The 12,932-nt window shown below is 42.9% G+C and overlaps 2 protein-coding genes across 6 annotated transcripts in view; both read right to left on the bottom strand.

Moving 5' to 3' along the window:
- LOC114511481 (zinc finger protein 345-like) overlaps window positions 1-12,932 on the bottom strand; it is a 447,937-nt gene that overhangs the window by 426,238 nt on the left and 8,767 nt on the right. For 2 of the 5 annotated variants that reach the window (XM_036013398.1, XM_036013396.1), the window contains exons 1-2: window positions 11,380-11,512; window positions 10,014-10,140 (exon numbers count right to left, since the gene is read on the bottom strand). In XM_036013398.1, the coding sequence (XP_035869291.1) occupies window positions 10,014-10,028 (15 nt within the window). In that variant the 5' untranslated portion in view covers window positions 10,029-10,140; window positions 11,380-11,512. Of the gene's footprint in view, window positions 1-287; window positions 2,624-10,013; window positions 10,141-11,379; window positions 11,513-12,932 lie in introns of those variants that run through there. The other 3 variants (XM_036013399.1, XM_036013402.1, XM_036013397.1) reach the window with 3 other exon arrangements.
- Window positions 5,459-11,482, bottom strand: LOC114510902 (zinc finger protein 239-like). Its single transcript, XM_036013485.1, has 2 exons — window positions 11,380-11,482; window positions 5,459-6,836 (listed from the first exon to the last, which is right to left on the bottom strand). Exon 2 carries the CDS (start codon window positions 6,508-6,510, stop codon window positions 5,530-5,532), a length of 981 nt encoding a protein of 326 aa, XP_035869378.1. The 5' UTR covers window positions 6,511-6,836; window positions 11,380-11,482; the 3' UTR covers window positions 5,459-5,529.

Below are 12,932 nucleotides of genomic sequence, written 5' to 3'. Positions count from 1 at the left end.
TCGGACTCTCTTTTTGCTACCTGAATAAAACCTGCTTTAGTCTTACCCTGATTTGTTATTCAAATTGACCCTGGCCCAATCAGGGACACGAAGGTTGTCCGACTTGCGAAACTTTTCAGAACTTGACCAGCGAGAACGGCCCTGGGGTGTTAGAGGTTCAGAAAGAAAACTACCGTGGGCCCTTCAGCCCGTCACCCTTTCCCTGCTGCGGTCACACCATGTCTCACCCATGACCATCCTGCAGGGCGAGGGGCGGTGATGGGGAGGGACCAGGGTCGCGTACTCACCTGCACTCGGTGTCTCAGCCTGCCCTCCGCCATTAGACTCTGTGGGCAGACCCGGACTAGAACAGCGAGCAAAAAGGTTTTCCCTGCTATGGGGGTCCCTGGATTGTCTCAAGTGCTGGTCACCTGCGCAGCTTTGCTCGGTCTCACAGCTACTACGGGTAATACAACTTTGTCGCCTATTCTACTCGATATTCGCACCTCACATGCTGAACATCTAATGAGCAATCTAAGAGAACAGGAAATACCAGCCAATGGAAGGCAAAAGTCCCACCCTACAGTAGTACCCAACCGGAAATGCATTTCAGAGTTTTTATTGGCTCATCGTCCTGCTCTTCCACCTGCCTTCTAGGTAATGGAGATCTTACACTCCAGGATGGCATCCCGAATTACGCTAACGATTCCAGGAGTGGATTTGCAAATTTACACACCAAGAAGACCTTGAGAATAAGTGCGCAGTATCGCCTTCCAGGGAAGATCATTTCTCAGGAGAGGGTCCCTAGTACGCCTACAGACCTTTGATTCTGGGCCCATGACACGTGGCTCCTTCAGGATGGATGTGGTTGGGGGAGGTTGTTCAAGTCCCTAACGCTACCTACACAGCCGCATTGCACTGGCTTTGCGAAGTTAATGTATTGCATCTCTTCCTGATGCGGCCAAAAGTCTTAGCTTTGCCCAGGCAGCAGGGTGACTGGAGTCTTCACTCATTTGATCAGATGCCTCGATTTAAATTATACATTTTTTTTTAAACTAACAAGGCACTACATTTGTAAGACCTCAAAGACATACAGTTTCTAGAATTCAGTCCAGAAATTGCATTTAAATTTCCAGGCCCACCAAGAATATACCAATAAAGCCAGTCACACTGATTATTTCCTCCTCAGTGCATATTGTAGTGCATGAAACGTCCAGTAGTACTAGACCAAAAATGAAAATGTTCATACTATAATTTAAAAATTCTTTAAGATCACAAAATGCAGACGATAATCTGAGACTTTGCTCTGTTGCACACAATCTTTTTCCAGTCTGAGGGATTTGTATTCCAGTTGATGAGAGTGCACCTCTGAAGCTCAATAAAGCACATCTCAATAAAGTGGGGTATGACCCATGGAAGACTAAAATTTTACTAGGTTAACAACCTGGTGGCCCCATGGAACACATAACATTATGTTACAAGAATATAAAACAAACCTTACAAAATAGAAAATGCAAAGCATAAAATGGAGTCCATGTACTTGTAATTTAAATATCAAGAAAGAAAAAATAATAGTAAAAAAACTGGCAGAAATAACTTGTGACAAAGTTATTGGTATTTTCATTACTGTGAAAATAGTTTTGTAGTTACCATAATGAAAGAAAACTTGTGCATTACATTGTTAGGGGTGTATAGGTGAGATGAGGATAACTAGGGCAATGTCAAAGCAATACGATTAGGAACACATTCATGAATTATATTTTGTGAGGCACCAAGACACACTTGAAAAACCCGTTAAGGTTCTAAAATATAACTAGCAATATGATCAGGCAAGTAAATTAACTACAAGCTAAAGGATGGAGATGATGTTACAATTCAATGAGAACTGCTTGAACTGAGTTGAAAAGTTAACTGACTCCTGAATTCTGCTCAGGGGACCACAGCTATGCCACAGTATTATTCTCTTTAACATGACCAACATTTACTTTTTCTCATGTAGATTGAATACTAAAATGTGTACTTGTATCTCTTCCATAACTGGGAAAATGTCTGACTTACAACTAAGTAGTAGGATACAATGTAAATGCAGACACATGGAAAATAAGTCTCAAGCCCAGGTCACTTACCAGGGCTACTCACTGCTGTTTGCTCACTCTGTTGAAAATGGAACATCAGGAACACTTACAAGGGCTTACAGATTGAGCACTAATCCTAGACATTCCACTAACAGCAGTTCGTCGTAAACAAGGGGCAAGGGATCTATTTTCAGAGTGTCCACCCATGCCACCTGGTGCTTTTGAATGGATTGTATCACTTAGGAAAATGTTGTGGAAGCAGACAGCAAATATCACCAAGGATGATCAGTACTCATCCTCTTCTCTGAAAATGCCCCTGAGACATAACAATGCTAATTGGGTCATGGAGACATAGACCAAAACTAATTTGGCCAATTGGCTGCTGTCTGGAACAATCAGGAGTAAGATTCTCAGTTGTGGTCAAAGTGTCCTGGACAGTGGAGGGAGGGCTTGTGTTCCAAAGGCTTATGCTTACTACCCAGAGATCTCTGGTGCTGACACAGGGAGACTAGAAAGGAAGATGTGGCTGCTGGACATGGTCAGGGAATAGATGGTGAGCAACCTTGTCTCCTGTAGCCAGTCCTGACAGAGTCCAGGGTCATGTGGGCACTGAGTTTCCTCTATGAAGAAGAGGTGAATAGTCCATGAGGGCAGTAATGATACTATAGGTCTCCATTGTGAGTTCTGAATATGTTCCAGGTATCATGTCCCACTGTCCTCAGTAATGCAGAGTGAATGTCTGCGACACGTTGCAAAAACAGAAAATCAAAATGATGCATCACATTCTCTACAGTGGATAAATTTGAGCCTGTGATGCAAAAGAAAACTGAACTTGCAGAAAGGCCCAGGCCTGAGTCATGGGGGCCTCCTTAGTGTCCAGCTATGTGCTAAGCTGTAAAGGCAGTAGACAAAATATACCTAACACTCAAGGTAGATTCCCCTGGAGAAACCAAAGAAATAACAGGTAATGTTCCCATGTAAGACTGTGAGGCAGATGTTAAGCACTTTAATACATGAGAACAAAGTTGAAAATTCATGGTAACTGCAACAATGAGAACAGCATCAATAGCTGTGTTTTCCATTTTATTGGATTTAGCTATGTTTTTGCCCTGCACTGAGGCATTAATATGCCACAGTGGAGAATGTCCCCATCTCTGCTGCCAGACTTAAATTTGATTAGACTTTTTAAAAAGATTTTTTAAAAAATATTTTATGTCCCTGGCTGGCGTAGCTCAGTGGATTGAGCACGGGCTGCGAACCAAAGTGTCGCAGGTTTGATTCCCAGTCAGGGTACATGCCTGGGTTGCAGGCCATAACCCCCAGCAACCGCACATTGATGTTTCTCTCTATCTCCCTCCCTTCCCTCTCTAAAAATAAATACATAAAATATTTTTTAAAAATTTAAATACATAAAAATATTTTATGTATTTATTTTTAGACTCAGGGTAAGGGAGGAAGAGGAGGAGAGAAATGTCAACGTGTGGCTGTCTTGCACAAGCCCCCTACTGGGGACCTGGCCTGCAATCCTGGCATCCCCTGCTGAATGGGAATAGATCCAGCGATCCTTTGGTTGGTAGGCCAGCACTTAATCCACTGAGCCATACTAAACAGGGCAAAAAGATTTTTTAATTTATTCATTTTTAGACAGAGTGAATGGGATAGACAAAATAAGGGAGGGGCCCCTTCTGAGGACTTGGACACCAACTCAGGCATGTGCCCTCTCTGGGAATTGAACCAGCGACCCTTTGGTTCGAAGGACTGCTCTCAATCTACTCAGACACACTATACAGGACACAAGTCTTTTTATTATATGATTAAATGTTGAAACTTACATAACTGATGAAGTGTGTTAATTAATGAAGACAATTCTTTAAAGGATATGATATGTATCTACTACAATTTGTACAGTAAAACCGAAACAATTTGGATGTATTTCACACTATTAAAACAATTATGACATTCCTAGAAAAAAGAACAATTATTCCATAACATGAAAATGACTTGTTATTCAAGGAGTGAAAGTGGGTGTCATTGGAATATATACCTTTGTTGCTTTACTCTCCTATTTCTTAAAGGACAGTAGCCCAAATTAAGAAAGGAACAGGTAAATTATGTGAACACAGATTTGACCAAAAACATATCAGTAGTACATAACACCTCCAAAAATGCTCATCCTACAACCGCAAGGAAATGGAACTAAAATGGAACACGCAACTATAACTAAAAGAACTAAAATGACAGAGAGAGCACAATAAACATTTGTAAAGAGGTTAAATTCAGAAAAATTGAAGAAATGAAGACTTTGTCACAGTGAGGAACTGCACTTTGCATACACTTTTGGTAAGAATGGATAAAGGCACAATTAGTTGATGTCGTACTTTGTATGGCTTTTCAAAATTTAAACATTCTACTTCTGAGATATATCCATAGTCGGAATATATAAAATTCAACTCTGATGTTTCCCCAGAAAGTTTCAGCGCCATTATACTGAAAAAGAAAACTCATTTTCAAGGCTCTGGTTGGTGAGGCTCAGTGGATTCAGTTGGGGCCTGCAAACCAGAGTGTTGGTGGTTGGACTTGCAGTCAGGGCACATCCCTGGGTTGCCAAGGGTGGGGGCCAACTGGGGGGGTGTTCAATAGGAAATCACACATTGATCTTGCTCTCCCTCACTTTCTGTCTCCCTTTCCCTCTCTTTAAAAATGAATAAAATTTTCAAAAAACAAAAACACATTTCCTATAATCTAGCCATTTACACAATGAGAATTCTCCAATGTCAAAACAGAATAGACTCTTGGGTAAAAATTTCCATGTTCACATCACACATTAAAACTCTAAAGAGTTGTTAAGGTGGCCATGACTATGAGGGAAAAATCTCCAACATTTGAAATCTCCTTAAAGGTTAGTTAGCGATGGTGCAAACTGTCTGCTGATATAAAGGATAGAGGATGGAAAGCGAATTTCCTACACTCACTGCACTCCTAAGGTCTTTCCCTAGACTGAAGTCTCTCAATATCATATAGGTTAGTGCTACAAGGAAAACAATCTCAAATGACATGTATATAAAAAACATATCAACTGTGACCTCAGAGAAGAACACACACATGCCTAGAACAAAAAGATTTCCTGAATACTCTTGTAAGAACTGAGTGATTCTGAATTTTCTGATGAGAACAGAGGCCATGGCTGCTGGTAAGATATTACACATAATCTCAGCCATCAAAAGGCATCACTAGAGTGTAAACTCTGTCATAACAACTGAAATTACGGATGCAAAAGAAGAATTACCCAAATTCTTAATTTATAAGGACATTTTCCAGTGAGAACCCGCTGATGACAGTGCAGGTGACTGATTCTGATAAAGGATTTCCCACAGTCACTGCACTCAAAAGGCCTTTATCCAGTGTAAACAGCTCAATGATGACAAAAGGTGGACCTACTAATGAAAGTATTTGCACATAAACTACAGTCATAAGGTTATTCTCCAAGGTGAATTCTCTGATGGCAACGCAGGGTAAAGCTCCTGGCAAAAGATTTCCCACATTTCTTGCACTCATAAGGCCTTTCTCCAGTATGAACTCTGTGATGTTTATAGAGGCCAGACCTACTGGTACAACATTTGCCACATTCACTACACTCATAAGGCCTTTCTCCAGTGTGAACTCTCTGATGCTCCAAAACATTGGACCTCCTACGAAAAAATTTCCCACAGTCACTACACTCATAAGGCCTTTCTCCAGTGTGCACAATGCGATGTACACGGAGGGCAGAAGCACTGCGAAAGAACTTCCCACATTCACTGCACTCGTAAGGCCTTTCTCCACTGTGAACTGTCTGATGTTTTTTGAGGTTAGAACTAGTGATATAAGATTTTCCACATTCACTGCAAACATAAGGTCTTTCTCCAGTGTGAATTCGCTGATGATTCAGAAAACCAGACCTCCACCTAAATAATTTCCCACATTCACTGCACTCATAAGGCTTTTCTCCAGTGTGAACTCTCTGATGTCTAAGAACATAGCTATAGGGAAAACATTTCCCGCATTCACTGCACTCATAAGGCCTTACTCCATTGTGAACGTTGTGATAGTTGTGGAGGGCAGTACCAGTGGTATATGATTTCTTGCACGCACTGCAATCATAAGGCCTTTCTCCAGTGTGAACTCTCTGATGAACACGGAAGGCAGAAATTCTGGAAAATGATTTCTCACATTCAAAACACACAAAACACTGTCTCCCTGTAAGGAACCTCTGGTCATCAAAAAGTGTATCTTCACAACCCATGGAATTCTTATTTTCTATTTGGACATAATGATACTTCGTATTGTGAAAAGTTATTCCAGACTGAGAGATTTTGTTTGCCCTGTGCATGGTGTCAGTATCCTCTTGCACTGGATGTCCTGAGGTCATGGTGAAGTCTTTTCCAACCTGACTGGACGTATGAGGCTTCCATGACATATGGGAATTGCAGCTCTCTCCAAGTGAGACACTGTCCACACTGTTTAGGAGGTAATTCTGTGTTGTGTCCTGTTCCTGATGCTGGTTCCTCCAGGCACTGAAATAAAATGGTTTTGCACATGCTCCACACCTCAGCAGTATTGTACTGTGTTGCGTTCCTTGCTGATCAACCAAGAGGAAAATGTCTCTTAAGACCGGCCCACATCTCTCACAGGGGTGGCCCTTCTGGGAAGACAAAGCTGCCTTGGGATACTTTTCTTGTGACACTTGTTCAGAGAGTTTCTGTTCAGTGGGTGCTTCCACATCCTCTGCTCCACAGCAGCAACCTGAACAAAAGCAAACACTAGTGAAGTACACAGTGAACTAGGGTGGGGATATTCTCATCACAAATTTGTGTCTGTCATATGTAAGGATGATTCCCTGTGACAATTGACAAGGCAAGTGGGATAGAGTTTAAGAGAGAGTAGTAGTGCATTATCAGGCATTAAGAGAGAAATAATGGTCCCCTCATTAAAGGAAGTAAATTATGGTAGGATGTGGAACAAGGAGAGACAGGGTCTAAAAGTTGTTCTTCCGCAGATGGCAGCCTGCAAAGTCATTCCTGCTAGTGATGTCAGGCACTTAGAGGATGTGAATATGCAGAAAACCACAATAACCAACCCCAGGAGGGCAGACACTATGCAAGGTTCCTTTGAAAAATTTGCAGCTTCAATGTCCAATGATCATTGAGTAAACTTGAAGGGCACATCCAAAACACTCTTCACACACAGGGTAGTTAGGGCTCTAGAGGTTACAGAGGTGGGGATGATTCCTGGCTCCAAGCAACGGTAGAAAAGATACCTATGAGAACTAACAAGGAGGCAAAGTGCCAACACTTGGAAAGGACACAAAGATTAAGGTGTGGACACTGGTAATGGTGAGAAAATATAGTTAAACAGAAGAGGTTTCTCGTTATGTTTTAACAAAGCCATGAAACTAAACCCTCCACAAGTGACGTTCACTATCACCAGAGCCTCCCTGAGCCCATCCTGTCAAAGCTGGATTCATGATCCTGTTGTGCTACACACAAAGGACCCATTCATTCCCTACCAGTTGAGCAGTTACATGAAATGGTGATCATGCAACTCTTAAGAGCAAAGAGAAGACATGCATTACTAGCACTGTTGTAGAACAACTACCCACAAACAGACAAAGGAAAAAGATCTATGGGAGTAGCATCAGGTGGATGGCAGAATAAAAAATACAAATACTATGGGCCCTTCAAGAGTAATTAGAAAATTATCTTGCTAAAAGCAGCCCCAAGGAAAAACAGAAATAACTAGGGATCAATTTTTCCAAGAGCCATAAAGTGGAGCATAAAACAGGAAATGGCACAGAAAGAATTGCAAGAGACATTGGCTTAGCAAAGATGCTTAGATTCCTAAGAGGAGGGTGAGAGCTTCCTCTCCAAGCCACTGAGCTTGTGCTACAGTGGACTCTAGTGGCCTGCTTTGTGAATGACCATGGCTACCACTGTTGCTGAGAAACTCAGGAATCTCAGTAATATCTGCCAACCTACCACAGATTTTATCTCAAAGGAACCTGTAGTTCATCAGAAAGGATATCAAGAGGAACCCCCCTTGGCTACATCACATCTTATGAAGGAATAACATCATCTACTCCCAGCAATCTTTGCCACCAACATTTCAACAGGAACAACTGGATACTTGGAAAACTCCCCTGGCCACAGGGGACCCCCACAGTCTTCACTACTCTAACTTCAGTTCTGGGGCAGCCAGAAGAATTAGAATTGAAACTTGTCCCTACCCAAAGCACAGCACGGCACCTACTAAAAACACTCCTATCCACGTGCAGATGAAACTTCATCTAGCTCTGCCTTGAGTGTTTCTTGGGGTTGACTACTGGCCTGCTAACAGAAAGCTCACCTGCTAGCTTCTAAGCGCCTGACTGGAATGCTAGGCCACATGACTGGAATTCTGGCCAGGACCCCAGTTGAGGACATGCTAGAGGGAAGCAATCAACACGTCTCGAACACACTGATGTTTTGGTCCCTCTCTTTTTTCCTCCCTTCCCCTCTTGGTGAGTAATAAATAAATCTTAAATATAAAAACTAATCTTTATAGTAACTGTCTCATAAAGTGCTGAGATCTCAATACTAAGACCAAAAGCAATGTAAACAAAATTCACAAAAGGAACATCACAGTTTTGTACTGCATTCCCAGTAAATGGAGATCTACACATTGCCCACACGAAAATGCAAATAGTCATTTTTACAATCCTCAGTGAGGAACAAGCAAATGCACATGGAAATCAACATAATGAACAAACAAGTAGAGTCACAAAATATGGGGATCAGAGTCAGAAACCATAAAAAAATAGAAGAGAAATTCAGGAATTGAGAAGAATATGATGAATAAAGCAAAAACTGCGAAAAGAGTTTCAAAGTAGGCAAGACCAAGACCTAAATTGGATATGTCACCTCAGAGGCAGATTATATGAAGTCTGAATACATTTTTAAAAAAGATTTTACTTATTTTAATTTTAGGGACAGAAAGGAAGGGACAAAGAGAGGGAGAGAAACAGTGATGTGTAGTTGCCTTCCCTGTGCCACCTACTGGAGACCTGACCTGCAACCCAGGCATGTGCCCCAGAATGAAACTTAACCTCATCACCCTTTGATTCACTGTCCTGCACTCAACAGAACTCATAAATATACACAAAATATTTCATTCAGCTTGGCCAGGTAGATTAGTTGGTTGGGTAGTTTTCCACAGCAGCACCAGAAGCTTGCAAGTACGATCCCTACATGGGGACGTAAGGAAGCAACCTGACTGATGCTTTTGTCTTGCACTGCTGTATGTGTCTCTCTCTCCATCCCCGTCTCTGTTTCTATATGCCTTCCTCTCTGATAGTTACTACACATATCCTCAGATGAAGATGAAAAGTGAATATATATATGAAAGTATTATCAACAGGATGATGAAAAACAACTTTCCACACTACTCAATGTGAAATCAGTTAGATTTCTGGCAACAATACTGACCTCAAATCCTTCCCCTCTATGGGGTTTCAGAACAGCAGGTATTGGGGCAGCTGGGAGAGAAGGGGGCAGTGCCAACACACCACCCTGCCAACCCCAAGACCTACCCAGAAACCTGGGAGAGCAAACTGTGCATTTACAGTCAACATGTGAGGACACAGCAACTCCTAAAGAATGAAGGGTATGGGACATACAAAGCCTAGTCCAAGTGCATGGTGAGTATAAAGTCATGATCTTTTTAAAGAGAGAGTTAACTTATTAACATTTGTGGCAATGAGGGACAAAAATGGACCAGTGCAGACAGAATCAAAGGTGAACCCAAGGCAAACTGCTGCTGTCCTTGGCTCCTGAGTGCAAGTCTGGTCAGGACCCTTAGAGGTTATAACAGGAACAAACTCAACCCTGAACAAAGGTGGGTGCAGGCATGCCAAAGTGGAGCACAAAGGGGCAGTCAGTGTCTTACCCAGCGAGGATACATGAGCAAAGTTCTCCAGCATCACATCCAGGTACAGGCGTCTCTGAGCCTCATCAAGGAGGCACCATTCTGTCCTGGACAGATACACAGCCACATCCTCAAAGGTCACAACAACCTGTCAGAATTAATACAAATGAAACCAGAATAATCTGTCTGACATCAGTCCTGCCCAATGCTAATCCAGAGCAACCTCTCCCACTCCCAAAACCATCCTGCATGCCCAGCCTACAGAGAAAAACAGCCTTGCTGCCTTCTGTCTCATCAGTCTCATTTACCACTCACATGGCCCTCAGCAACAACAGCAATCATTGGTCCTGCAGCAGAGAAGTAGGCATCTAGTCTCAAGCCAAACCTTCTGGGCTGCATCCCCCCTGCCCATCATTTATACTCAGTGTCCCAGATCATGCCCCTACAGCAGAGCCAAAGTTGGGCTTATGTTTCACCCTTCAATCCCCACACCAAGGACCCAAGACAATGAGTTCACACTTCCCATAGCTGGGCACAGTGTGATGTCTTCCTCCTTCACAGCTTCACACCCCAGTTTACTGCCTAAGCTCTGCAACCTCCTGCTCCACACTGTGAAAGCAGCCTTGAACTTAGTATATGGCTTCCAGACAGTGCTCAGGTATTGCAGAATGACCTAGTACAACTGAGGCAGAGCAGAAAAATTTTAGAGTAAAATCCTGACAGGTGTAAACAGGATGTAGGAAGCCACAACACTTAACCACAGGCCCTATGTTGGGGCACCAACAAAGGAAAACAATTAATGGCAGGAAGCCCCTCCGGTAATCCCAGAAATGCAAACACAAGTACCTCTCCTAACCGGGTGTCCCACTCAGAATTTGACACCAAAAACCTTGGACAAATAGCCCCCACCCTTGAAAATGGGTAAAACCCCAAGAACTATTTCGCTCCTGTCCTTCCAGCTGCCCCTACCCCCACCCCCACCCCCGCCTCTACTGCAGGAACACATTTTCCTTCCTGCACTATGTCGCCCATACTGGCCTCTTTCTTTTTCCTACCTGTATAAAACTTGCTTTACTCTCACACTGATTTGTTATTCACATTGACCCTAGGCAGTGAAGGTCACGAAGGCTGTTGGATACCCCAAACTTTTCTGAAGGTGCCAGGCAGGAACAGCCCTCGGTGTGTTATAGTGCAGTTAAGAAAACCGCCCCAGACCCCTTAGCCCGTCACGCGCTCATGCTCCGGTCATACCGTGTGTCACCCACAACTGTCTCACCAGACTGGTCGCTGCGGCCTGGGCTGCAGGATGGGACAGACTCACCGCGCCTGGCCCGCAGGACTCGGTGCGATGATAGGGAAGGATTGGGTCGCTGGGTCGCGCACTCACCTCCAACCGGCGCCTCAGCGCGCCCGCCGCCATCGGACTCTGGGGGCCCAGCCGGGCCAGAGCGGCGGGTAACAGGGGTGTTCCCGGAATGGGGGTCCCGGGGCTGCCTCAAGGGCCGGTCACCCGAGCAGCTTACTGGGTCTCACAGACACTGCGGGGAACACAACTCTGGCACCTGCTCTACTCGATATTGGCAACGCACAGGTTGTCAGTCAAAGCATGAATCTGAGAGAACAGGAAATGCCAGCCACGTAAGGCATAAGTCCCGCCCTACTGTAGTACCCAACAGGAAATGCATTTCGGAGTTTTTATTGGTTCTCATTACTGCTATTCTACCCCTTCCTTCCCCAGGGTAATGGAGATCTTACACTGAAAAATGGGTCCTGTATTATGCTAGGGTTTCCAGTAGTGGTTTTGCAAATTTACACACCAAGAAGACCCTGAGAATAAGTGCGCCGTATCACCTTCCAGGGAAGATCAGTTCTCAAGCGAGGGCTCTGGAACGCCTGCGAGGCTTTTGATTCGGGGCATATGGTACGTGGCACTTTCAGGCTGGATGTGGTTGGGGGAGGTTGTTCAAGTCCCTAGCACTGTCTACTCAGCCGCAGTTGGACTGGCTTTCCGAAGTTAATTTGGTAAAATATGCACTAATACTTAAGTGCATCTGTTCCTGATGCAGCAGGAGTCTTAGCTTTGCGCATGCAGCATTGTGACTGGAGTCCACACTGATTTGATCAGATGCCTCTGATTTAAATTATACGTTCTTTTTTTACTAACAATGGAGTACCTGTTGAAGACCTCAAAGGCATGCAGTTACTGGAGTTCAGCCCACAAATTGCATTTAAATCCAGACCAACCCAGAATATAGTAATAAAGCTAGTCTCACTGATTTGGTTTTTCTTCAGTGCATATTGTAAGGTCTAAAATGTCCAGTAAGTAGCTCTAGGTAAAAAATGAAAATGTTCATATCGAAATTTAAAAATTACTTAAGATTACAAAATGCAAAGGATTACCTGAGATTTCGTTGAATTGCATGCGATCTTTTTGCAATCCAAGGGATTTGTGTTACTGTTGCTGAGAACACACTATCTCTGAAACTCTATAAAGTACATCTCAAGAAAAGGGTGGGGATATGACCCATGGGAAGAATCTGTGAAATTTTACTGGGTTAACACCTGGTTACCTCATTGAACATATATGTCACAAGAATATAGGACCAACCTTAGAAAATAAAATAAGATGCATAATATAAACATAAATTGGAGTCTATTTTTTTGTAATTTAAATATAAGAAAATTAATTGTAAAAAACTGACAGAATTGTGACAAAGTTACTGGTATTTTCATTAGCACGAAAATGGTTTTGTAGTTACCATAATGAAACAGAACTCATGAGTTACATATTTAAGGGTGTATAGGTGAGATGAGGATAACTATGGCAATGTCAAACCAATAAGATTAGGAACACATTCATGAATTATATTTCATGAGATACCAAGAAACACTTGTAAAACCTGCTAATAAAAGGTCATAAAATACAACTAGCAATATAAT

Source organism: Phyllostomus discolor, chromosome 12 (genome assembly GCF_004126475.2).
Source record: "Phyllostomus discolor isolate MPI-MPIP mPhyDis1 chromosome 12, mPhyDis1.pri.v3, whole genome shotgun sequence".
NCBI classification, from domain to species: domain Eukaryota; kingdom Metazoa; phylum Chordata; class Mammalia; order Chiroptera; family Phyllostomidae; genus Phyllostomus; species Phyllostomus discolor.
Note: the sequence above shows the minus strand (reverse complement) of the source record. Positions and strands in the feature narration are given on the sequence as shown.

Bases quoted from the DNA above. Each gene is read 5' to 3' on its own strand.
- LOC114510902 (XM_036013485.1), bottom strand. From the start codon at position 6,510: ATGTCATGGAAGCCTCATACGTCCAGTCAGGTTGGAAAAGACTTCACC.